The sequence below is a fragment of the Ovis aries genome, chromosome 20, assembly GCF_016772045.2.
Source record: "Ovis aries strain OAR_USU_Benz2616 breed Rambouillet chromosome 20, ARS-UI_Ramb_v3.0, whole genome shotgun sequence".
Classification (NCBI taxonomy): Eukaryota; Metazoa; Chordata; class Mammalia; order Artiodactyla; family Bovidae; genus Ovis; species Ovis aries.
Genome location: NC_056073.1, coordinates 24,852,886 through 24,878,796, shown reverse-complemented (window position 1 = coordinate 24,878,796; position 25,911 = coordinate 24,852,886). Strand labels below are relative to the sequence as shown.

The 25,911-nt window shown below is 44.0% G+C and overlaps 1 protein-coding gene and 2 non-coding genes across 4 annotated transcripts; 2 read left to right on the top strand and 1 right to left on the bottom strand.

The window, feature by feature from the left end:
- Positions 1-109: 109 nt before the first annotated feature.
- Positions 110-25,885, top strand: LOC101106976 (glutathione S-transferase A4-like). 2 transcript variants are annotated; one of them, XM_012100855.5, is made up of 7 exons: positions 110-314; positions 13,252-13,357; positions 14,661-14,712; positions 17,326-17,458; positions 20,293-20,434; positions 21,814-21,945; positions 25,599-25,885. In XM_012100855.5, the coding sequence occupies exons 2-7, from the start codon at positions 13,271-13,273 to the stop codon at positions 25,719-25,721; spliced, it is 669 nt and encodes a 222-aa protein (XP_011956245.1). In that variant the 5' UTR covers positions 110-314; positions 13,252-13,270; the 3' UTR covers positions 25,722-25,885. The 2 variants fall into 2 exon arrangements, with proteins under 2 accessions (XP_011956245.1, XP_004018948.3); XM_004018899.6 differs by lacking the exon at positions 110-314 and adding an exon at positions 4,414-4,444.
- TRNAR-UCU (transfer RNA arginine (anticodon UCU)) lies at positions 23,809-23,880 on the bottom strand. The gene has a single exon. It is a non-coding gene; the product is annotated as a tRNA-Arg (tRNA).
- LOC114109784 (U6 spliceosomal RNA) lies at positions 24,486-24,592 on the top strand. The gene has a single exon (XR_003586359.1). It is a non-coding gene; the product is annotated as a U6 spliceosomal RNA (small nuclear RNA).
- Positions 25,886-25,911: the final 26 nt, after the last annotated feature.

Below are 25,911 nucleotides of genomic sequence, written 5' to 3'. Positions count from 1 at the left end.
TTGTTTGCCAGAGGCCCTGGGCCAGGTAGATATCATTTCAGGCATAGGCTTTGAGCCACAGCAACCATGGGATGTAGGGCGGGGCTCTGGGTCATGTGGTGTCAGCCCCACTCTAGAGGGGGCTGGAGACAGATCAGCCACGTGGGTGATCAGTCATGCCCACATGATGGACCTCCAATAAAACCCTGGACTTCCAGTTCTGCCGAATGAGGACATCTGGACACTCCGAGCCTGGAATCCTCCTGGACTCAGTCCTGTGCGTCTCTTCCCTTGACCGATTTTCATCTGTGTCCTCTCCGTAGGAAACCGTTGCTGTGAGTATGACCGTTTTCTGTGAGTTCTGTGAGTCTTTCCAGCAGACTGTTCGGGTATGAGGCCATTTGGGGGACACTCTGTGGGCTTCCCAGGTGGCGCTAGTAGTAAAGAACCCACCTGCCAGCACAAGAGAAGTAAGAGACATGGGTGTGATCCCTGGGTCAGGAAGATCCCCTGGAGTAGGAAATGGCAACTCACGCCAGTATTCTTGCCTGGAGAATTCCATGGACAGAGGCGCCTGGTGGGCTACAGTCCATGGGGTCACAAGAATCAGACACGACTGAACAATTAAACCACCACCACCGTGAACCTGCAGTTGGTGTCAGAGCAATGGCGGTCTTGGATTGCTCCCTTCCAACGCTTCAGTGAGGGCAAACATTTCACCCTCACTTGGAGATTAATTTATACATGGGAGCAGACACTGACTTGGTACCAACCAGGGATCTCTGTCGTTGAGTTGTGTAGGACAGCAGGAAATGGCAGCTGTTATATGACTGGCTGGGATTTCAATACCCAGGGCCATTGCCTGATAATATTATTCGAGCAGACCAGAAGCCATTGTGCAAACAGTGCTTTGGGGGTTTTAATTCTCTCAGACACAAGGGGGCCCTCAAGGCTGGCTCTTGGAGAAGACAACCAGTCAGGAAGCGCTGAATTGGAGGATTAGCGAAAATAAAGATGAAGGCCAAGCTGCCTCCAGTGAAGACAGGTTCTCACATTGCTCTGCTCAGGGTTGCTGCTGCTAAGTCGCTTCAGTCGTGTCCGACTCTGTGCGACCCCATAGACGGCAGCCCACCAGGCTCCCCCGTCCCTGGGATTCTCCAAGCAAGAACATTGGAGTGGGTTGCCGTTACCTTCTCCAATGCATGAAAGTGAAAAGTGAAAGTGAAGTTGCTCAGTCGTGTCTGACTCTTAGCAACCCCGTGGACTGTAGCCTTCCAGGCTCCTCTGTCCGTGAGATTTTCCAGGTGAGAGTACTGGAGTGGGGTGCCATTGCCTTCTCTGCTGCTCAGGGTTACACGACCTTAAATCATTCAGTTCACTTCCCATGTTGGAGACAAGTTCCCCCTCCCCCATCCTGCACAGGTGCAGTTTCCTGGCCTTCTCACAACCTTTTTGGGGGGTCCAGACCTTTTAGTCTCAACAGCCTCCACCGTCCCAGCTTCACGAGCCACCAGACTCTGGTTAAAGAGCCAGGAGGTCAGGCAGCGGATGATTGTCCTCAAAGATGTCAGCATGCTGTGTTCAGGAAGGCACCAGCCGTGTGAGGCAGGGAGACAGGGCAGAGAGGACCCATGAGGCCCACGGGCTAGACCCCACAGCAGCTCAGCCAACGGGGTGGAAGGGCACCCTGCAGATAAACAGGGCAGTTGTGGGGGCTCCAGTGTCCTCTGGGACAGAAGGAGGAGCTGAAGGGTGTAAGGTTCTGGCATCTGTCAGAGAAGGAGGCGCAGCAACTAATGAGCCCAGGGCCCAACATAAGCTGCTTAGAGGGGCTTTGGTAGACTGGGTGCCCAAAGGAACACGAGACACTACTGCCTGGGTCCCTGAGGAGGGCGGGTATGGAAGGGCCCGGGGGAGGAACAGCAGAAGGTGAATTCCAGGGGGCAGGGTCTGCAGCAGATGGCCGCCAGCCCAGGCTCTCATACCTGCTGGTGTTCCCACTTTGTTGCATGTGCATTTTATTTCTCTAACCCAAATTGTCTGTCCAGAAGATTCCGTACCAGGCTCCTTGTTTCATCAGCTTCAGCATTCCCACTAAGGGAATCTTCTGATCATGAACTCTGGCCCAACCCCACACCCCATGTTTCTTTCTCATCAACCTATTTTATTTTCTTCAAAGCACTTGACACCCACCATCAATCTCTCTGTTTAACCAATCTGTGTCTTTAAAGTGGATTTCTTGCAGAAAACCAAAAATAAGGTCTTGTTTTAAAATCCACTCATGAATGTTTACAACATTCATATGGAGCTCTGTATCATGGTCACAGATGTAAAGCCTTATATGGAGGCCACAGAGGTGGAGGTCATCTCCAAACTGACCAAGTCCCACAGTAACCATTGCCATGAGCCTCCCTGATCTAAACTGGCCAGCTCCCTGACCCCATATTAGGAACATATACTCACCCAATTACCCACCCTATAGCACCCTAACTAATCACCTAATGCAACCCTTCCAGCAGGAATTTTCTTTGTCTTGAGACTATAAAAATTGGCTACTAATCCATGAAAGGAGTCAGCTCTTCCTTGAGCCAGCCCGCTGTTCTAACAGTGTCTCCTGCTTTAATAAACTCTATACTCCTCGCATTCTGTCTCGTGTCTGGAGATTCTTTTCCAACTTGTGCATAGACCATGACAATTCACATTTAAACTGATTATTGATGTGGTTGCATTAATCTCTACTCTTTTCTTCTTTGTGTGACTCTTTTCTATTTGTTGCCTTGGTTCTTTGCCCCCCACTGTTTCTGCTTTGTCTTCTACTCTTTTTCTGCCCTCTCTGTTTTAATTGAGCATGTTATACAATTCTATTTTTTCTCTTCTTAGCATGTCAATTATAGTTTGTATTTTTCTGGTTTTAGTAGTTGTTCTGAAGTTTGTAATATTTATATACGACAACACTAAGGCCGCTTCCAACAACACTGTATCACTTCACAGGTGATGCAGGTACCTTATCAGTTCAGTTCAGTTGCCCAGTCATGTCCGACTCTTTGAGACCCCATGGACTGCAGCACACCAGGCTTCCCTGTCCATCACCAACTCCTGAAGCCTAGTCAAACTCATGTCCATTGCGTCAGTGATGCCATTCAACCATCTCATCCTCTGTCGTCCCCTTCTCCAGCCTTCAGTCTTTCCCAGCATCAGGGTCTTTTCCAGTGAGTCAGTTCTTCTCATCAAGTGGCCAAAGTATCGGAGTTTCAGCTTCAGCATCAATCTTTACAATGAATATTCAGGACTGATTTCCTTTAGGATGGACTGGTTGGATCTCCTTGCAGTCCAAGGGACTCTTAAGAGTCTTCTCCAAAGCCATAGTTCAAAAGCATCGATTCTTTGGCACTCAGCTTTCTTTATAGTCCAACTATAAGACCACTGGAAAAACATTAGCCTTAATGAGACGGACCTTTGTTGGCAAAGTAATGTCTCTGGTTTTTAATATGCTGTCTAGGTTGGTCATAACTTTTCTTCCAAGGAGTAAGTGTCTTTAAATTTTGTGGCTGCAGTCACCATCTGCAGTGATTTTGGAGCACAAAAAATTAAAGTCAGTCACTGTTTCCACTGTTTCTCCATCTATTTGCCATGAAGTGATGGGACCGGATGCCATGATCTTAGTTTTCTGAATGTTGAGATTTAAGCCAACTTTTTCACTCTCCTATTTCACTTTCATCAAGAGACTCTTTAGTTCTTTGCTTTCTGCCATAAAGGTAGTGTTATCTGCGTATCTGAGGTTATTGATATTTCTCCTGGCAATCTTGATTCCAGCTTGTGCTTCATCCAGCCTGGGATTTCACATGATGTATTCTGCGCATAAGTTTAAATAAGCAGGTTGACAATATACAGCCTTGACGTACTCCTTTACCGATTTGGAACCAGTCTGTTGTTCCATGTCCAGTTCTAACTGTTGCTTCTTGACCTGCATACAGATTTCTCAGGTACCTTATAACTGCTTATAATTCCTCCGTCCTACCCCTTATAACACTGTTGTCATAGATTTCTTTTATCCATAAGCTATAATCATCTGATACATTGTTGGCATTATTATTTTGAACACCCTGCATTTATTTGCTTATATATTCATACAGCCTGTCTTCCCCAACTAGAATGTAAGCACTACCACCAATGCAGGAATTGAGTCTGACATACATAACCCTGGGGCTAAAACAGTACCTGGCACAGAGTGGTAGTCAGTAAATATTTGTTGAATGAGCCAGTGGAATCTTTCTACTTACTTGAGTAACTTGATCAAACATCCAAACTACGGATGTAAAGTGAAGCCCTAGAGGTATGTACAAACTGGAATGCTCATTGGCCAATCTCTTGAGGGGGTAGAGCTTTCAATTACAAAGGAAAGGGTTATAAACCCTCACTTAATCCCCCTGAACCACCCCAGAGAGGAGAGCCAGGAAGAGATAAGGTCAGTGGTGAAGTTCTTATCTGCTCTTTTTAGGCTTAGTTGGATAGTTTATTTTGTGACCAGTTTGTCACTTGTAGTCAGAAATTTTTTAAATTTTATGGTTAACTTAATGACTATTATTTCCGTTTATTTTTGTCGAAGTATAGTCGATTTAAAATGCTGTTCCATTCTCTGCTCTGCAGTAATGACTATTTCTAAACTTGCCTATATCAAACAAAAGGAACGGGTATTTTTTTCTGCAGAGTAGATACACAAATGAAAATGAAATAGCAAATGTACATCTAAACAAGGCCTTTGAAGACTATCATTTCGGTACATGAAATGTGCATAATGTCAGACATCAAATGCCCTTAAAACTGTGTTACATATTAAGTGTAATTTCAAAAATAAGTATGTAAGAGTCAAGTGGTATTTCAGTTGACTGGCGAACATAACGCCCTTGGTGGAACTTAAGCGTTTATTAATTTTTGAGCCATTACATTTTCTCCTCCTTGCACAAATTGCATTGTTTTGAACACAGCTGAAAAGAACACAGAAATCACCCACCCTGTGCCGGGTGCCTAACAGGTAAACTCAACCTCCTGTGCCCTTTGAAGATTCAGTTCAAATGATCTGACAGTGGGGTTTTCCCCTGGGGTCTTGCTTCCCCAGGGGATGGCGCCAAGTTGAAAGCAAGAGTCTCTAAGTCAAACCCTGACACAGGTTTTTCTAGAATTTGCCCCAGTTTTTAACAGCAGTGGGCCATGTTGTGGTTCACTTTGTTTATCCTCCAAGGAGCCTGGGATGAAAGTCTCCTCGCTCAGCTATACTTTTCATTTAAGTAAGTTCGTTAGCCTTGCGGGAAGACGTCAACATGAATCAATCTGTTAGACTTTAATGCAAAGGAAATTTCATTTCTGTAACTGAAATATAGAAGATGCTTAGCATGTGAACTTGGAACAAAATTACCTCTCTCATCATCCTATAAGTAATCCCCACTCCCGCCCCACCCAGGAATAGGGTTTAGCTATTTGTGTCTTTAAAATGTCATGTAAACACTAGCTGCAGCTCTTTTGGTGAGGGTGGGGCGGGGGTGGGAGCTTGATGTAGGAGACTTTCCCTCTGATAGCATGTCAAATCCAACTAATTAAGGTGTCAGATCCAGGGACTTCCCTGGGGGTCCAGTGTTCAAGACTGTGTGCTCCCAGTACAGGGGGCACAGATTCGATCCCTGGCTGGAAAACGAAGATCCCACGCGCTGCCCTGCTTTGTCATGAAGGCAAACGGTTCTGATCCACTGGAGAAGCAGAATAAATGTCAAGGATATTTCTAGTGATAATAGATTCGCCTCTTGTATTCTGGCCCAAAACATCTGCTAAAACTGGCAACTTCTTAAGTTAATCTCTCAAAACTTCCATTATCTTGAAAATTCAATAAAAGCTTGCTTTTTGCCTAACTGAAATCAAGGAAAATGTGCGTTGGTATGCCTAAATCATCCAGAACAACTGTTAACATTGTCAGCAGAATTTCACACCCACCACCCTCGAAAGACTGGCTGATTTTCCAACATGTGTGTTCAGCAGATAGAAGTACAGGGCGAATGAATATAGGGAGAAAGAAGTAAGATTAGAAAGACTGTTAAAGCTGAGAAAAGGAAGATGATTGAATTCTGAACCAGCTCCTCATTTTACAGTTGAAGAAACTGACATCTGTTTTTCCAGATCTGCCCAAGGCTTGAATCTACACACCTGATACTTGGTTAATCTTGGAGATTGGAGGAGGCCTTGCATTCTAGGGATTCCTCTCTTTAAGGAGGCCAGTGTAAATGATTCAACATAGGAAATGGATTTAGAATTCTGCCTGATTACCTCTCGCCTTCCTTTTCTCTGTTCTGGCCCCACACCCTCCTGCACATCACCATTAGCTCAGCCTGCCTTTTAAACATCAGATTCTGCATTTCGTGCCTGTTCAGCAAACCCTGGGAGAACCTGGGGCCACACCCTCAGCCCCAGGTGTAGTTTAGTTTGGCTTTCACTCTAGCTCTGGCTCCTCAATTTAATTTTAGTACAGGTACATCTCGTTTTTATTGTGCTCTGCAGATATTGCACTGTTTCTTTTACTTTTTTTCACAAATTTTTGTGAAACCCTGCTTCAAGCAAGTTTGTCAGCATCATTTTTCCAATTAGCATTTGTTCACTTTGTGTCTCTGTGTCACATTTTGGTAAATATTGTGATATTTCAAATTTTTTCATTATTATTAATTTGTTATGGTGATAAGTGATCTTTGATGTTACTATTGCAAGAAGATTATGACTTACTGAAAGTTCAGGTGATGGCAAGCATTTTTTAGCAATAAAGTATTTTCTAATTAAGCTATGTACATTTTTTTAGACATAATGGTATAGCACAGTTAAAAAATACAGTTTAGTATGAACATAACTTTTATATGCACTAGGAAACCAAAAAAAAAAAAGTGTGCCTCACTTTATTCCAATATTAACTTTATTGCTGTGGTCTGGAACCAAATCCTCAATTTCTCCAGGGTCTGCCTGTGTACAAATGAATCCCCTGGCGGCGGGAGGGGTGGGGGGTCTTGTGAAAAATGCAGCCTCTAATTCAGTAGATCCGGCCCAGGAAATGAGATTCTGCATTTCTAACAAGTTTCTAGACAAACCTGATGCTGCTGGTCCAAAATCACACTTGTAGGAACTTCCTTGGTGGTCCAGTGTTTAGGCCTCGGGTGCCTCCGCAGCAGGGGGCATGGTTCAGTCCCTAGTCAGGGAACTAAGGGCCCGCATGCCACATGGCCAAAGAAGCAAAGCAGAAAACAACAATACTCTTCTAAAGAATGCCTTCCACTTCCACTGATTTTTTTTTCTCACATGTGACTGTTGCTACCATCTGGAGATATAGGTGTGTGTGTGTGTGCACGTGTGTGCGTGCGGGCGCATGTGCCAATTTTTGAGTCCTTACTATGTTTGGCAGTTTGTACACTATCACATTTCTACCACTACAAATGATTTAGGGACCATAAGGAAACTGTGGCTGAGAGAGGTTTAAAAACTTACTCAGGTGAGAAGAGGAGCTGAAATCTAGACACAGGTCGTTGCTTTTCCTGGTATCCAGGGCCTGACTCGGATACATGTTCTTCCACATTTTCTAAAAAAATTTTTTTAAATTTTAGTTTTATCTGCTCAAATTTTTGCCCACTGGGTTTTTTTTTTTTTGGTCCACTGGTTTGGACAACACCAGTTGGTTTTATTTTTATTATTGAGGTATAAGTGTTCTTTATATATTCTGGATGAGTTCCTCAATCAGGTATGCTTTGTAAATAATTTTTCCCAATATTCGATTTGCCTTTTCTTTTTGTTAAAAAATACCTTTCAAAAAGCAAAGTTTTAAATACTGGTAAGTGCAATTTTTTTTTAATTTGTGGGTTTTGCTTTCTGTTTATCACATCAGTCATTGCTTAATTTACAGTCACAAAAAAAAAAAAAAAAAGAAAAAGAAATTTAGGGCATGCTTGTTACTGAAAGACCACACACCAAATATCCAAAGGCTGTCATACCATCATGACTGCTTTTCTGCCCACCTTGCCTTGGGCAGGTGGGGCTCTAAGTGGGATATGCGTAACCCTGCTCACCTCAGGTAAAGCCGCACACAGGAGAAGTTCAACACCCCTGAGAGATGAGTCTCAATTCCTAATGTCAAAAGGGTCATGTAGGAAGGGCTTCCCTGGTGGCTCAGCAGTAAAGAATCCGCCTGCCAGTGCAGGAGACGTGGATTCGATCCCTGATCAGGAAGATCCCACATGCCGCGGAGCAACTAAGCCCTCCACCGAGCAACTAAGCCCGTGTGCCGCAGCTATTGAGCCCACATGCTGCAAGTGCTGCAGCCCACGTGCGCTAAAGTCTGTGCTCCTCAGCAAGAGATGCCGCCACAGTGAGAAGCCTTCACGCCACAACTCGAGATAGCCCCCACTCCCTGCAGCTAGAGAAAAGCTCTCATAGCAACAAAGACCCAGCACAGCCAAGATAAATAAATTTAAAAAATCATTTTTGTAAAAGAAGTCACGCAAGGAGTCTACTTTGGGAACAAGGTGTATTTAATTCAGGACACACCTGTAAGTCGAGGTCAACATAAAAAGCAGACTTGAAGAGATGCGAGTGAATTTCTACTCAGCATGACCCCTCAGGATCTTGTTCTTTCAGCAAGCTGTGTTCTCAGAGCTGTTTGCATTTGGGATGAAATCCGGAAAGAATTCTTTTGTTCTTGGCTTCTTTGTTTCCCACGAGCAGGATGAATATTTCCATCACACCTGTTCTTTCAAGCTTTGACAATGTACTTTTTTTTTAAACAATGAGAATGGGGTTTACTTTCTGAAGCATAAACTTGGGCCTCTGTGTTACCAAGTTGTGGTTTGAAATTAATCTTTATTGAAATTCATTAGAGGTCAAGGATAAAGGACTAAAGAAGTTGGTTTAGGCCATTAATCTATAATGCTTTGGGAGTAGGGAGAGGTGGGGCTGAAGGAACCAAACGTTTTTATATATACCTAATCTGTAAGGCTCTGTCCCTGAGATACTATATTATGCATTTCTTAAACACTTATTCTGACTTACCTCTTCAGGGTCTGGATATGTCTATCACTACATATAAGGTTTTCCATGGCAGAAACCACATCTTATTTATCTTTGTATGACTGGAGTGTGCAACCTGGGACTCTAGCCATAGAAGGAGATCCATAAACATTTAACGTTGAAAGAATGAAAGAGCAAACACAGAAATCTTAGCAAATGAAAAAACTGGTCTCCGTATATGCCTCATTGAGGTAACAGCTGCCATGTGTCTCGGATAGTGCCAGGTTGGTTCTGCAGGAGATGGAAGAACTATGCCATGACTCCTGCCTACCAGGAGTTTAATATATTATGGTGTTGAATCCAGGGGTGCAGTTCATCCTGGGCTATGGTGTGAGATCGTAAGATGTACTGGGCCCCTTGTCTGTCTCTGCTATTCTAGAAGGAATAGACCTCCTGGGACGGGTTGGGTGGGGATCAGAGTCCTGTTGAGACTCCATCATTCACCTGAGAGCCCAATTCGGAATGTTGTGGAGCGCAGGCTGAGAGGTGAGGAAGAGCGGCTGGTTGGCTAGAGGCAGCCATCAGTGGGGCACGTGAACACTTGCTGGGATTTTTATAAGAAGTGGTGGCTGGTTACTGCTGCTGCTAAGTCGCTTCAGTCGTGTCCAACTCTGTGCGACCCCAGAGATGGCAGCCCACCAGGCTTCCCCATCCCTGGGATTCTCCAGGCAAGAATACTGGAGTGGGTTGCCATTTCCTTCTCCAATGCATGAAAGTGAAAAGTGAAAGTGAAGTCGCTCAGTCGTGTCTGACCCTCAGCGACCCCATGGACTGCAGCCTTCCAGGCTCCTCCATGCATGGGATTTTCCAGGCAAGAGTACTGGAGTGGGGTGCCATTGCCTTCTCCGGCCTGGTTACTAACAACTGGAAAAAAAGTTTCCGACTTTTGAACTGGAAGGTAAGATTGCAGGCTATGGTCCTGTTTACCTAAAATGAGTTCTCCTTCATTGTAACCCTGGGCTTTGGGGGTTCCCTTGGGCACCAGGGAAGACTTGGAGGTAGTGGTGGCGAGGGGAGTGATTCATCCTTTAACCTCCTACACATCTTGAGAATGTTTGTGGGTCAGGCAGAAATAAGTGAGCCGGGGAGGGAAATTGTGAACACAAAGGGTCACGTAAAATTCCCAAATACACTTCCTTACAGCAGCAAACCATGTACGTGCTCCAATTACCCTCATAATCACAAATGAAGGCAAAAACCACACCAGTTTTTACATTTTAAATATCTTCTATTGCAATATCTGGTCAAATTTCCTGAAGTTTTACCTCTCTTTTACAAATATCAGTTGCATTTGTGACAAACATAAATCATGTATAAAACAAGCCAATCTTAGCATAAAAAATTCTAAGAAAAGACCACATCCACCTGTAATTTGATTAAAGACGCATGGAAGACTCTAGTTGATATGGGTGAGACATTATGGTATGTATTTTATCTATTAATTTTTTTCAATCCTTGATCTTCACAACAACTCTCTGAGGCAGGGAATACAACCACTACCCCCATCTTAAGGATTAGGAGACAGAGGCCTAGAGAGATGGAATAAGGTTGTACAATAGTGAGGACTCGTGACTCTAAAGCGCAGAGCCTCCAGCCTTTGAAAGACAGGAGTAGTCACACTCACTCATCACTTCTGCTTGAGCATCCAACCCCATGTCTAACACAGAGCAGGCTGTACATGAACAGAATCAGATGCAAACTTGGGTCCACTTGCCTATGCTCAGTAAAGCCAATCTACTGACACTGGGTTGTGGTGACGGAAAGAGTGGCACTTATTGCAGGGTACCAAGCGAGGCGTCCAGGACAGCTAGTGCTCAAAAAGCGCAAGCTCTCCGATGGATTTCAGCAAAGCATTTTTAAAGGCCAGGTGAGGGCGGGGACTGGTATCACATTATCAATCCTCAGGCTCTGGTAGGTCTGGGGCCTATGTGCTCATGATCGTCAAGTAGTTAGTTTCTCCCATTTGGTGGTGGTTTTAGCATCTATAAAATAACTCGAGAATGTCCATCAGATGCTGTTAGTTAGGTACTTCAGAAAGGAGTGACAACAGAGGACAGGAGAAAGGGGGTCTGTTCCCAGAAGTCCCCACAAAGTCCTACAGCGAGTCACTAGCTTTCTCAATGTTCATTCTCTTGGACAGGCCCGAGGGGTTGTTACCCATATCCAGGAGGTTGCACTCAACGGAGCCCAGGCCTCCCTCTCACTCAGTGACTCTCCCCTCATTCCATTCCTGATGCCAGACTGCTCTCCACTTGTCCAAAGTTTGCAGCTTCTCACTGATTCCACCTCGAAAGCACATATCTCTACATCCCTTCGAATGTGGACTGCGATGCCAGCAAGAAGCTTGTCCCGTTCCTAACACGTTTAGAATGGCATTTTGCTTACAGTCCTTTTGTCTGAGAGAGTTCTATATCATTGGCACCATTGGTAGCTCACTCTTGACAAGAATTAACACATAATCTGGAGCCTCCAAGTCATGACACTCAGTGGCCACATGAGGTGCCCATCTCCTGTGAGCAGTCCAGGGCTGTGAGTTTTCATCTCACTAAGAGAATAACCAGACAGAAGAAAGACTATTCAGCCTACACTTTAGCACCCACTGCTCAGAAACAGCTTTCTGGAAGCTACCAGAGATGACTGTATTTAGATCCACGGTTTCTAAACCAAAGGGTAGCTTTCAACTTTGGCTAACTAGGGGAGCAGAATAGAATCACTATAAAAAGAGGTTTACCAGGATTTCCTTTGTCCCACTGGGTTTATTTCAAACAGAATTTGGACCAAACATTTCAGGAAGACAGAATGACAGGAAGCAACCTCAGAGCAGCCCCAGTCTGACTTACATCCTCATCCCTGTTTCTCAGGGCAGATAGAGAGGGGTCAAATGGTGGGAGCGCTGTGCACCCAAAAGAGAGGAGAGACAGAGCTTCCCAAGTGAGACACTGGCATTCGACTTCACCAGTATTGCTTGATTTTTATCTGAAAGCTGCAGAATGCCTGCAGACCTGGAGGGGGTCCTCTGAGCCAGGACCCATTTGTCAGTTGCCAGTTTCATTTGCCTCCTGACACATGATCAGGGTCTGGAAGCTGGCCATCTGGATGTGAATGTCCCGGGCACAGGAACCATCTGTGTGGCTGCACCTTCCTCCTTTTGATTTCTAAGAGTGTGAGGGGCTATTTCTATCTGGTCCTTAATCATCCTACAAGGGATACTCCAGGAGATCAGAGGATTCAGCAGTTATCTTGTTGGAGAGAGGTTAAGAAGACATAGTCACCGTCTCCTTTTCTCATATTTTCTCTACATTCGGTTTATTGTGCAATTCGTTTCAAGGTTTGTTAGTAGTGAGTTGCTGGACCTAAGCATAGCTTCTCTAATCAGAACTGTGGTACCTTTTTAATCATTGTGTCTCCCAGGACAATACAGTGGTGGGTTTTCAAGAAGCTCTTGAAATTCTCATGCAGGAGCTAACCAGGCAGTTTAAAAGGAATGAATCTTGACAATCGAACATAGGCAGTGCCCAGGAAGCGGCAAGACAGCAGGAAAGGAATCAAACTTCTCCAAGAGTTAAACTGTAAATCCAACGCAGAGAAGTGGCTGGTTGTGGGGGAAATGGCTTCAAAAACCTGCAAGACTTTGAGAACCCAAGTGACTCTGTTCTCATAGGATTGTGGGTATTAACAGTTACGTTTCCCATCATAAACTGACTACTGTTATTCTGATTTTTTACTTCCTTGCGAGTTTTGTTAGCAAAAGCAGCCACTTTAAGTGGGATCCTGGCTAGCACGTTAGTGTGGGGCAGTTTGGTGCTTAACTGGTTTGTTTGTTCTTTCCCTATTTCTTAAATTGTGAGATAGAGCGTACACACAGGAAAGTGCAAACGTATTTCTATACAGTTTTAAAATTAATTATAATGGCTAATTACTAATTCTGTTTCAGAAACAGAACGTTATTAGCATCCCAGAACCCCCATACCCCGACTCCAATCCCAGCTCCCATTTCTCCTCACTAGAGGTAACCACCATCTTGTGTCTGTCATAATTATTTCCTTGCTTCTCTTCATACTTTTGCCTCCTATGTATGTATCCCTAAATAATAGTTTTGTTCCACCAATTTTGGGATTAAGGGGAGATACACCATGTAGTCTGTGCTAGTTTGTTCTTTTAAATATATTTTCTTATTTTGCCCTTCAGAAAACCCAAGCCAGCACTCATGGCGGCCAAACCCAAGCTCTGGTACTTCCACGGCCGAGGCAGGATGGAGTCTATCCGCTGGCTGCTGGCTGCAGCTGGTGTGGAGGTTGGTTCCCGATTGGGAAATGGAAGGACGGGTAATCCGGGTGAGACTGAAGTGGTCCTCTTCACCTTTCAAAAGTCAGGATGGTTCCTTTCAAGCTGTATCCACTCTTTCCCTTTCCAACTGCCTTCCTGAGGTGAAGGTGGGCTCATAGTCCTGCTTAAACAGAGGTAGGAAGGGAGAAGCCTAGGGAGGTGTTCTGGAAGCTTCCTGAGCCTGGAAAGATCTTGGAGGATCACAGATTGAGGAGAGAGAGGAGACTCACATTTGAATCATTCTCTCAGTTGAGACCAGCTCATTTCCCAGGGTCTTTCCAACTCTGGTCAGCCCTTCAGTCCTGTTCTACCCATGGCTGTCCACTGGAACCTCAGGCCCAGCTGCAGCTTGCCCACCAACCCTTGGCCCTTCTCCTAAAGGCCTACCCCACAGGGATCTTTCCCTAACTTCAGTATTTTTTCTTAACCCTCTCTCTGACTTTTTCATAGATTTTTTACAACTGCTTTGGAATTGTTCTGTTTCATGCAGGTGTAGACTCCCTTGTCCCTATTTGAATGCCACTTCCTCTAGAACACGCACTTGGATCTTCTTTATTTTGCTTTATTTTACTCCCCTTATCTTAACCCCCATCTCAAGGTCTGGTGTACAAAAAGTCACTCTGTCCCACAAAAGCTCTGGAAACTCCATCAGTAAATGATGGTACCCCTACCTGAATAATGATCTTTGGGTCCCTTTCACTGAGTACGTGAACAAAAAGAAATGCCTAATTTGACCTGATATGGAGGGAGGAGGATGCAGAAGAGAGAGAAGAAAAAAAGAGAAGAAAGGGAAGAGGAGAAATCAGGGGGCAGTTGGAGGAAAGGGCAAGAGTTTGGAGAGAAGGCAGAGCTAAGATGCAGACAAGGGAAAATATGAATGGGGGCTTGGGGGTCCTTTAATCAGGCAGCACCCAAGAAGGGCTGCCAGTCCCATGTTAGCCTAAGCTACTCTTACATACATGGTCTGTCAGAGTTTTCAGCCACATGGTAGTTGATAACTTTGTGGTCTTTTCTTTCTTTCTTTTCTTTTTCTGGTTCAAGGTGATTTTTTATTTGAAAATGAATTTGTATGTTTATGCAGGAGATGAAAACACACTTATCCACTTAAAGGAGGGTATCCTCTCAGTAACAAATTCTTAAACCAGTGCTAATTTTTTAAACTATTTTTTATAAAATTTTCATTCTGGAAGCTGTTGGGAACTTTATACTGTAAGCATTTCTTTCTTTCTCTCACCTTAGGTCTATAACAATGTATCTTTTTTTTTTTTTAGTTTGAAGAAGAATTTCTTGAAACAAGAGAACAATACGAGAAGTTGCAGAAGGGTGAGCCTAGATTTATTCAATGTTATCTTATGGGAAAAATAAAATAAGATACGTTCCCAGGAATATTCGCTTCAGCACAGAACTCTAGCACGACAACCATTAGAAAAGGCACAGAGCAGGGTTGCTAACACTGACTGTTCACTGTGCCCCCAGCATAGAGCTAAAGGTGTCATCGGCTCTGCCTCCTTAGCCTCGTAAAAAATGTATCAAGTAGGTTGTGACTCTGGCCTTGACTCAGCGACAGCCTGGGTTGATCCAGTGCTAACTGGCTCAATAATCCCCATCCCACCAGAGAAGCCTTCAAGGATTCTTCACAATGATCCAGTGGGCCAGAGGAGAGGGAACAAAAGGGCGGGTGAATTAGATCTAACATATTCCCTGGTTCTCGTGGTTCACATTCACTTTTTCTTAGTGGTTTTAGCAGATAAACAGAGATCATTTTACCAGGTCACAACTGTAGAATCAAAACTATAGAAAAGATCCAAATTTGATTACATTCAGAAGAAGTTCTTAATCCCTACAATTCCCCGATTTTCTCCCACTAAGAGAGAAGACTGATACTCCCCCAGTCCTACTTCTCACAGCCATAATGTTATTTTCTTTATCTAAGGAAACCCAGGGTCCCTATTGTTGTTGATAAGCAGTCATGAAATTACCACAGACTATTTTTTGAGAAAGACTTTCAGCGAATTATCAGCTGACCTGCCATTTACAAACGGCATGGCTTTGGGCAGGACTTTTCATTTCTCTTCATCCTGTCCCCTTGCCATACAGTAAGAGAATCTTTCTTGTCTCAACTGCAGAGTACCAGCAAATCTCATGGAGAGGGAAGACCTGCTTAGCCCTTCCCTAATTTTCATCCAGGACCTTTATTATCTAGATAGAATCCCTCTGAAGCGCCTCTTCCCCTCTTCCTCTTCATTTCTGCCCCATTTTACTCTAAATAAGGACAGTCACATAATAGTGGTTAAATACCTATGCATTGAATAAATAAATGGATGTTGTTGTATAAACTCTTCCATGATCAAACTGGCAGGAAATGTTAGGGATTTCCCTAGCATTCCTAGCATTCCCTAGAAATGCAGGAAATCCTAGGGAACCCTCCATCCCTCCCTGGGTCTGTGAGGCTGTTGAGGACAGTCTCCTGGGGATTGCTGCCATCTGTAAGCAGGGGCAGCCAGAGAGAGCACTGGACTGAGAGTCAGGAGGCCCCCTTCTGCCAGCTTAGCTGTCCCCTCTGGGTCCGAGCAAGTCACTTTGCCCCACTGGCCTCCACAGTGCATTGTACATAATATGAACAAACTGAACTAAATGATCTCAAAGGTCCTCTCCTGTGTCCTTGATCTGAGACTTTCTTCAATTCTTCTGAAGAGGATCATCAGCTCCTAGAAGCAGGGATCATTTCTAATGGCTGTTTGCATCATTCATAAACAGCAACATAGAGCTCAGCTTTAGATGTTTATTCAGTTTTGGACAAATATAGAACTGTCTTAGCAAATGGAGGTTTCATAGTCTCTCCACTAAAAATAGTATTGATATTTCTGAAGTACCATCTTGCCCAAAGAAACTCAGTAAAATGGGCAGGACAGATACTGTTACAGATCAGAAAACAGGCTCAGAGAAGTGAAAGACGTGTCTGAAGTCCTCCATCACCCCCACAAGACAGGGACACTGCTGCTGCTAAGTCGCTTCAGTCGTGTCCGACTCTGTGCGACCCCATAGATGGCAGCCCACCAGGCTCCCCTGTCCCTGGGATTCTCCAGGCAAGAACACTGGAGTGGGGTGCCACTGCCTTCTCCGATGCATGAAAAGTGAAAAGTGAAAGTGAAGTCACTCAGTCATATCCGACTCTTATCGACCCCATGGACTGCAGCCTGCCAGGCTCCTCCGTCCATGGGATTTTCCAGGCAAGAGTAGTAGAGAGGGGTGCCATTGCCTTCTCCAAGACAGGGACACTGGCTCCCTGGAAAGCTGCCACAGTGCCTGTGCTAGCTCTCTGCCACCATGTTCCCACGTCTCATTAGGTCAACTATTGGAAGCTGGGGAAATGAACTGTGGCCTTTGCCAGTGCGCTAGTGAAATCTGACTCCTATTCTGGGTAAAATTCCTTATTCTCATTAATGTACAGGTGTTAATGAAAATTTAAAGGCTACTCATTCCTTCAAGACCCCATGAAAAAGTACATCTTTAAATGCATTATTTATACAGGCAGTTCACTCAGAAAGAAGAATAATTTGATTTTACTGAACCTTGATTGTTGACAGTATTCAGTGTTTTACTTATGTTATGATGTTTCATCTTTTCAAAATCCTGCTCGATGGATATTACAGTTATTTTAGAGAAAAGGAAACTGGAGCTCAGATAAGTCATTTGCTTAAAGTCACAGGGCTTGAAGGGCAAAAGCTGACATTTGGGCCCAGGAACCTATCAAGCAAATCTCACATTTTCCATTAAACAAATGGTAGGCATTTCCTCAGCAACTGGGGTCTTAAACTCATCCCTTTGGATGAAAACTAAGAATCACTCAACAAAATTAGAAGTGGACCCTCCTGCAGGCTGACCACAACCATGGAGGGAGAGTCTCTTAACCTAATCTCTTCGCTCAAACCACAGATGGACGCCTGCTTTTCGGCCAGGTGCCTCTGGTTGAAATTGATGGAATGGAGCTGACACAGACAAGAGCCATCCTCAGCTACCTTGCTGCCAAGTACAACTTGCATGGGAAGGACCCGAAGGAGACAGTCAGGTACCAGAGTGCCCGTGCCAATATTTGGTTTTGGCAACCAAGCTCTGCCTTCCTACACCGAGACCCAGATCAGATGCAGCCTTTCACCCTGGAGGGAGGGGAGGAGACAAGGGGACAAGGGGAGGTGCTTGTGCTACCCCAGTATGTCTTGCGCATGCTCTGAACACCTGCTCCTGGATGCCCCTTCTACTCTTCACAGAGGTCTGCATTCGACATTCTCATATTCTCTCCCCACTCCTAACAAAGTTTGTTCTCATAAAAAGATCTCGTAAACTACTCTGCACAAAGGTGGCAATGACTGATTCAGCAAACAAATATTGAGCATTGTATCAATGACCTATTCCTGCAAATAATGCTATATAACATGTCACCATGAAGCCTACGGACTTAAGTCAGCAAGGACTTGTTATTGCTCACTGGTCTATGGGGGAAGCCTTGGTGGCTCAGTGGTAAAGAATCTGCTTACCAATGCAGGAGACTTGGGTTTGATCCTTGGGCCAGGAAGATCCCCTGGAGAAGGAAATGGCAACCCGCTCCAGAATTCTTGCCTAGGAAATCCCATGGACAGAGAAGCGTGGCAGGCTACAGTCAATGGGGTTGCAAAAGAGCTGGATACGACCGAGTGACTAAACAACGCCACCAGTCAATGGGTCATCTGGGTGTCAGCATTTTCAGGCCAGGCTTAATGTATCTTGGCTGGACTCACTCCTAGGTCTGTGGTCAACTGGTAGTCAGCAAGGAGAATCTGGTTGGGGTGCTGGCTGACCATCAGTTGGTGAGCAAGTGGCCACCTGTCTCTGTCTTCTTTTCCAGAGCTTGTTCTCATTGCAGCCAGGTAGGGTTCTCAGAGAGAGTGAAAGCACACAGGCTGTTAGCTTCTGGGCTCAGAACTGGGACCTCATTCTAGAGGTCAAATCGAGTCATGAGGTCAGCCCAAGCAGCAGACCCCATCTACTAATGGGAGAGCTGCCAAGCTTTATCACAAATACTGAAGAGTGAAGATCTGTGGCCTTTTTTTTTTTTTTGCATTTCTACACCATAGGGATCCACTCTGTGCTATGCATTGTGCTAGGCCTGGCTGAGCATGGCTGGGTTCTTTCTCCCAGGAATATTGCAATTTTACAAGAAATGAGTAAACTTAAAATGAAGACTTGCAACAGTAAAAATTTTCCTGGATTTGTGGTCGGAGACCTGTTCAGGGGACCTATTACAAATTATACTCAAAATTTTGTAATAACCTATAAGGAAAAAATAAATATATCTTATGTACTTATAACTGAATCACTTTTCTGTACACTTGAAACTAGCACAATACTGTAAATCAATTATACTTCAATAATTAAAAAAAAATAAGTCTTCTGTTCTAATATCTCAGTTCAGTCCAGTTTAGTCACTCAGTCGCGTCTGACTCTTTGTGACCCCATGAATCACAGCATGCCAGGCCTCCTTGTCCATCACCAGCTCCCAGAGTTCACCCAAACCCATGTCCATCGAGTCGATGATGCCATCCAACCATCTCATCCTCTGTCGTCCCCTTCTCCTCTTGCCCTCAATCTTTCCCAGCATCAGGGTCTTTTCCAATGAGTCAGCTCTTCGCATCAGGTGGCCAAAGAATTGGAGGTTCAGCCTAAGCATCAGTCCTTCCAATGAACATCCAGAGCTGATCTCCTTTAGAATGGACTGGTTGGATCTCCTTGCAGTCCAAGGGACTCTCAAGAGTCTTCTCCAACACCACTGTTCAAAAGCATCAATTCTTCGGCAGTCAGCTTTCTTCACAGTCCAACTCTCACATCTATACATGACTACTGGAAAAACCATAGCCTTGACTAGACGGACCTTTGTCGGCAAAGTAATGTCTCTGCTTTTTAATATGCTGTCTAGGTTGGTCATAACTTTCCTTCCAAGGAGTAAGCGTCTTTTAATTTCATGGCTGCAATCACCATCTGCAGTGATTTTGGAGTCCAGAAAAATAAAGTCAGCCACTGTTTCCACTGTTTTCCCATCTATCTGCCATGGAGTGATGGGACCAGATGCCATGATCTGTTTTCTGAATGTTGAGCTTCAAACCAACTTTTTCACTCTCCTCTTTCACTTTCATCAAGAGGCTCTTTAGTTCTTCACTTTCTGCCATAAGGGTGGTGTCATCTGCATATCTGAGGTGATTGATATTTCTCCCGGCAATCTTGATTCCAGCTTGTGCTTCCTCCAGCCCAGCGTTTCTCATGATGTACTCTGCATATAAGTTAAATAAGCAGGGTGACAATATACAGCCTTGATGTACTCTTTTTCCTATTTGGAACCAGTCTGTTGTTCCATGTCCAGTTCTAACTGTTGCTTCCTGACCTGAATATAGGTTTCTCAAGAGGCAGGTCAGGTGGTCTGGTATTCCCATCTCTTTCAGAATTTTCCAGTTTATTGTAATCCACACAGTCAAAGGCTTTGGCATAGTCAATAAAACAGAAATAGATGCTTTTCTGGAACTCTCTTGCTTTTTCGATGATCTATTGGATGTTGGCAATTTTATCTCTGGTTCCTCTGCCTTTTCTAAAACCAGCTTGATATCTGGAAGTTCATGGTTCACATATTGCTGAAACCTGGTTTGGAGAATTTTAAGCATTACTTTACTAGTGTGTGAGATGAGTGTAATTGTGCGGTAGTTTGAGCATTCTTTGGCATTGCCTTTCTTTGGGATTGGAATGAAAACTGACCTTTTCCAGTCCTGTGGCCACTGCTGAGTTTTCCATACTTGCTAGTCACACCAAAAAAAAAGTAGTGGATCAGGAAACCCCTACACAAAGGTTTCTCTTGGATTGAGAGTTCTCGCTGTTTGTCAGGATCGACATGTACGCTGACGGCACCCTGGATCTCATGCTGATGGTGGCGCTGGCTGCGTTCAAACCCCCGGAGGAAAAAGAGGAGAGCCTGGCTTTAGTCGTGAAGAAAGCTAAAACCCGGTACTTTCCCGTGTTTGAAAAGGTAGGCTGCGGGGATCCAGTTTGGCCGAGGCAGTGAGGCCCAGCGTGAGGGTCTGCGACAGCTGGGAGCTCGGATCCTCCAGCGGAGCAGGGCGGGGCTGACATCTACGAGGGTGACCCTCCCAAGTCCCCGCCCCCGGGTCCTCCCCCTGAGCCCAGGCGGCAGTGGGGGTGGGGAGAGGGCGAGATATGGGGGAGGAGCATACACAGCGCAGCAAGTCCCCTGGTCTACCTCCCAGGCTGCAGGGATCGGGGATATTGCTGATAAGAGTAAAGAGTGAAATCTTAAAAGGCAGAAGCTGTGTTGGTGCTGTACTGCATTTGGACCAAAACTTTAATAAGGATTCCCAAATAAATGATGTAAAATTATGGAACCTCTAACCAAACAAAATTGGAATAAACCAAGGGCAGTGAAGGACTGATGCTGAAGCTGAAGCTTCAATACTTTGGCCACCTGATGCAAAGAGCAGACTCATTGGAAAAGACCCTGATGCTGGGAAACATTGAGGGCAGGAGGAGTAGGGGATGACAGAGGATGGGATGGTTGGATGGCATCATCGATTCAATGGATATGAGTTTGAGCAAACTCCAAGAGGTGGTGAAGGACAGGGAAGCCTGGCTTGCTGCAGTCTATGGGGTCACAAAGAGTTGGACATGACTGAGCAACTGAATAACAACATTTACCTTTGTTTCTTATTTATGGAATAAACTTGTGCATTTTACATCTGCTATTCAAAGCAGCACCTGAGGAATTTTTATATTTGTTTTTCACTGGATGGTGAAAAGGCTCATGTTTGAGCTTCTGGTATCCCACTGGTACCTTATCTGTGGTGTAGTAGCCAGATTCTAGTTAATTATGACCTTTATGTCTTCTCTGCTGGTGGGTACAGTTTTACTTAACCAGCTCTAGGCTCGTAACAGGAGTTCCACTCCAGCACTTCACCACCCAAATTGTCTTGATCGTCACTGTCAAATTTCCAAGAAGATTGTGTGGATTGCGGCAATATATAAGGGTTAGTCGCTCAGTCGTGTGATTCTCACAGATGTGGGTTCGATCCAGCAGTCTTCCTGGGTCAGAAATCTTCCCTGGAGAGGGGAATGGCTACCCACTTCAGTATTCTTGCCTAGAGAATTCCATGGACAGATGAGCCTGGTAGGCTATAGTCCACAGAGTCCAGAGTCAGACACAACTGAGTGACTAACACACACACGTAAAGGTGTTAGTTTCATTCTATCCTTGCAAGCATTCTTGGAGATTATCAAGAAAAAGATTCTTAAGTAAATTTGATCTCTACAAAAACCCCCATGCTTTTGTTAAGTGTTTAGCCAGGCAAAACAGTCTTTAGTTTTATTTGATATTCTTTATTTTTCTTTCTGCAGATTTTGAAAGACCACGGAGAGGATTTTCTCGTTGGCAACAAATTCAGCTGGGCAGACATACAGCTCCTGGAAGCTATTTTAATGGTGGAAGAACTTGATGGTTCTGTTCTTTGCGACTTTCCTCTGCTAAAGGTAGAGTTTTAGCATCCACCCAGAGTCCAGGGCAACAGGAACAGACACAAAGACTGAAACGAAATATGCCCCCAGGCCAATCTCCAAAGAGAGTTAAAAAGGCTGTTTTAAAAATCGTTACTTCACTCATTTTGGTAATTGTCTCCTGCTCACAGAATAGGATGATTAGGAAATAAATCCTTATGGAAGCAGAAAGAAGATTCTTATTTCTACCATGAACATTTAATGCTTTCCGTTTTTGTGGTGCTTTGAGTGTTTTTCCTGGCTGATGGGTCTGCTTGTGTTGTTTTCCTCTCCAGCTCCTACCAGACCACTTTGTCCCCTTTCCTCCCCTGATGCTATCTGTTCAATCAGTTCAGTTACTCAGTCATGTCCGACTCTTTGTGACCCCATGAACTGCAGCACGCCAGGGCTCCCTGTCCATCACCAACTCCCAGAGCTTACTCAAACTCATGTCCATTGAGTCGGTGATGCCATCCAACAATCTCATCCTCTGTCATCCTCTTCTCCTCCTGCCTTCAATCTTTCCCAGCATCAGGGTCTTATTCCAAAGAGTTAGCTCTTCACATGAGGTGGCCAAAGTATTGGAGTTTCAGCTCCAGCATCAGTCCTTCCAATGAATATTCAGTCCCTCCAATGAATATTCCTTTAGAATGGACTGGTTGGCTCTCCTTGCATCCCAAGGGACTCTCAAGAGTCTTCTCCAACACCACAGTTCAAAAGCATCAATTCTTCGGCAGTCAGCTTTCCTTATAGTCCAACTCTCACATCCATACATGACTACTGGAAAAACCATAGCTTTGACTAGATGGACCTTTGCTGGCAAAGTATGTCTCTGCTTTTTAATATGCTGTCCAGGTTGGTCATAACTATTTTTCCAAGGAGCAAGCATCTTTTAATTTCATGGCTACAGTCATCATCTGCAGTGATTTTGGAGCCCCCCAAAATAAAAGTCTGTTGCTATTTCCATTGTTTCCCCATCTATTTGCCATGAAGTGATGGGACCAGATGCCATGATCTTCATTTTATGAATGTTGAGTTTTAAGCCAAGTTTTTCACTCTCCTTCACTTTCATCAAGAGGCTTTTTAGTTCTTCCTTGATTTCTGCCGTAAGTGTGGTGTCATCTGCATATCTGAAGTGATTGATATTTCTCCCAGCAATCTTGATTCCAGCTTGTGCTTCCTCCAGCCCAGCATTTCCCATGATGTACTCTGCATAGAAGTTGAATAAGCAGGGTGACAATATACAGTCTTGATGTGCTCCTTTCCTGATTTGGAACCAGTTTGTTGTTCCATGTCCAGTTCTAACTGTTTCTTCTTGACCTGCATACAGATGTCTCAGGAGGCAGGTCAGGTGGTCTCGTATTCCCGTCTCTTGAAGAATTTTCCACAGTTGTGATCCACAGTCAAAGGCTTTGGCATAGTCAATAAAGCAGAAGTAGATGTTTTTCTGGAACTCTCTTGCTTTTTTGATGATCCAACGGATGTTGGCAATTTGATCTCTGGTTCCTCTGCCTTTTCTAAATCCACCTTGAACACCTGAGCTATGAAGGCCCTCAATTGCTCAGAGCCTCTGCTCAGAGGGTACAGCCTCTGCTCAGTCAGGACGACTGAGCGACTAACACACACATATGGGTGTGTGTGTGTGTCTGTGTGTGTGTCTGTGTGCCTATGTGCCTGCCTCTCTCCTGCTACACTGCCAGTCCTCAGACCTCTCTCTGAATCCTGACACTGCCAGACCTTACCTAGCTTCTGTTTCAGTTCCTTACAAAGATTTTCTCTAATAGGTGACCACAGGTTTTGTACTTCAAGAATAGCATTTTTTATTTTTTTGGCTTTGCCACACAACATGTGGGATCTTAGTTCCCCGACCAGGGATCGAACCTGTGCCTTTGCAGTAGAAGTGCAAAGTCTTAACCACCAGACCACCAGGGAAGTTCCAGAGCAACACTTTTTAATAACAAAAGTACATAAGACATTTGTATACCCCCCCCAAAAAAAGACCTATAATCCTACCAACCAAATGGTTATGGATTAGACTTCCTGACCTCTTATTTTACATTTCCTCCTAAATGGCATCATGCTAAATATCGTTCTGTGGCCTGCTTTTAACATTTTTTTTACTTATCATAAATATATTTACAGTCAACACATATTCTTCTGCAATATAATTTTATTTTCTTTTATTTTTATTAGGCAGGAGAGTCTCATCTTTTTTGAAAAATCAGAACTTATATAAAAAGGGCATAAACTGTGAAATTTCATTCTCACCACCACCCTCCTACATTCTCACCTCTATAAGCTCTTTTATTGGCTCCTGTGTGCCTGTCCAGTGTTTATGCAGATACGAGGAAATATGAGTTATATGTTTGTCTCCCCTCCTCCCACTTTCTCACACAAAATGGAAAATTGTGTATATTGTGTTCTGGCCTGGGCTATTTTTTTTTAAACTAAACAATGCAATGCAGTACAATCCCTGTCAATACAGGGATCTTCCTTTTTTCTTTTATATATAAAATATCATTTAAAATTACTGACCTGTGCTCTCATCGGCAGCACATGTACTAAAATTGGAACGATACAGAGAAGACTAGCATGGCCCCTGAGCAAGGATGACATGCAAATTTGTGAAGCGTTCCGTATGTTTATATGGCACATGTCTACATGGCGGCTATGGCCTGGGCTTGGAACGATTCTTAACCTGGATTCTGGACAGGTATCACATCCGAGATGTGTGTTTGTACCCTCGGTTTGTCCAGCGCTGAAAGCCATGACCGGTCCCCGCCCCACCCCCACCCCCACCCCCACCCCCCCCCCCACCCCCACCCCCACCCCCAGAGCTTTAAGGAAAGAACACGGTTCATGGAAGGAACAAACTGCCTCTTAAAAGAGAAGCCAAAATCTTCCCCCTGCTTTTTTTTTTTTTAATCCATTGGGAAAAAATAAATAAATAAATAAATCCATTGGGGTATGTCCGTTTCTGTTTTCTCTTTTTTATTCCTACTACCACAGAAAGCAGTTCAAAACATTTTGAATATCAAGTAACATTGATGTTATCATTTTAAGGAAAAAATACCCATTAAAAAGTCTGGGAGAAACTGTGGCATGTAGGTCTGCAGTTAGGAGTATGTCTCAGCGCATTATCCACCTTTAGGTTACAATCTTTTATGTCGTATGTACCACATATATCATTAAATAATTTTAAATTATGAAAAAAAATTACTGACCTTTTTCTTTTAGGGATATAACATAATTTATATAGTTTTATTTTCCAAGAAATATAAATTATTTCCAATTTTTCATTGTGGCAATATTCTTATAGTTATCTCACACTCTTACTTATTCTCTTATAATTAATTTCTAGAAAAGAATTGATACTTCAAAAAATATGAATTTCTAGAGTTATTGATATGTACTACCTAACGGTGTCAATGATTTTTCACTAAGAAAATTTCACTTATGCCAAACAGGCCTGCAGTTGTATTACTTTCTCAGGAATACCCAGCAAATACGATTCAAGGGAGTGACACATTCAACATTCTAGGCCTCACCAATGGAGGATCTAAGCTTTCTACCTCTTGTAACAAAGTTTTGGGCTCCCTTAAAGGTTGTGACTGCTCTTAAGAGCCTGATTTTACTATTTCTCATTTCAGGAATTTAAGACAAGAATCAGCAACATTCCTACCATTAAGAAGTTCCTGCAGCCTGGGAGTCAGAGGAAGCCGCCCCCGGATAGCCACTATGTTGAGGCTGTCAGGAACGTCTTGCAACTCTAAAGGCAGCAGTCTTGGGATGGCACACTAATAAACCAATTGCAGCACTGGCTCCTGTCAAGAAGCAAAGCGAATGGTGTAGATTCTAGGAGTAATGTGTCCAAAAAGAACAAAACCATATTGTCATCAGCAGCAAATGCCAAGTAAATGCAATTTAAAAAAAGCCATTCTGATGTGTGATAAATTTTTAAGC

Excerpts from the sequence above, each read along its gene's own strand:
- LOC101106976 (XM_012100855.5), top strand. The coding sequence starts at position 13,271 with ATGGCGGCCAAACCCAAGCTCTGGTACTTCCACGGCCGAGGCAGGATG. Across the intron at positions 13,358-14,660 it reads TGGCTGCAGCTGGTGTGGAG|TTTGAAGAAGAATTTCTTGA; the intron begins GTTGGTTCCCGA and ends TTTTTTTTTTAG. Across the intron at positions 17,459-20,292 it reads GACCCGAAGGAGACAGTCAG|GATCGACATGTACGCTGACG; the intron begins GTACCAGAGTGC and ends GCTGTTTGTCAG.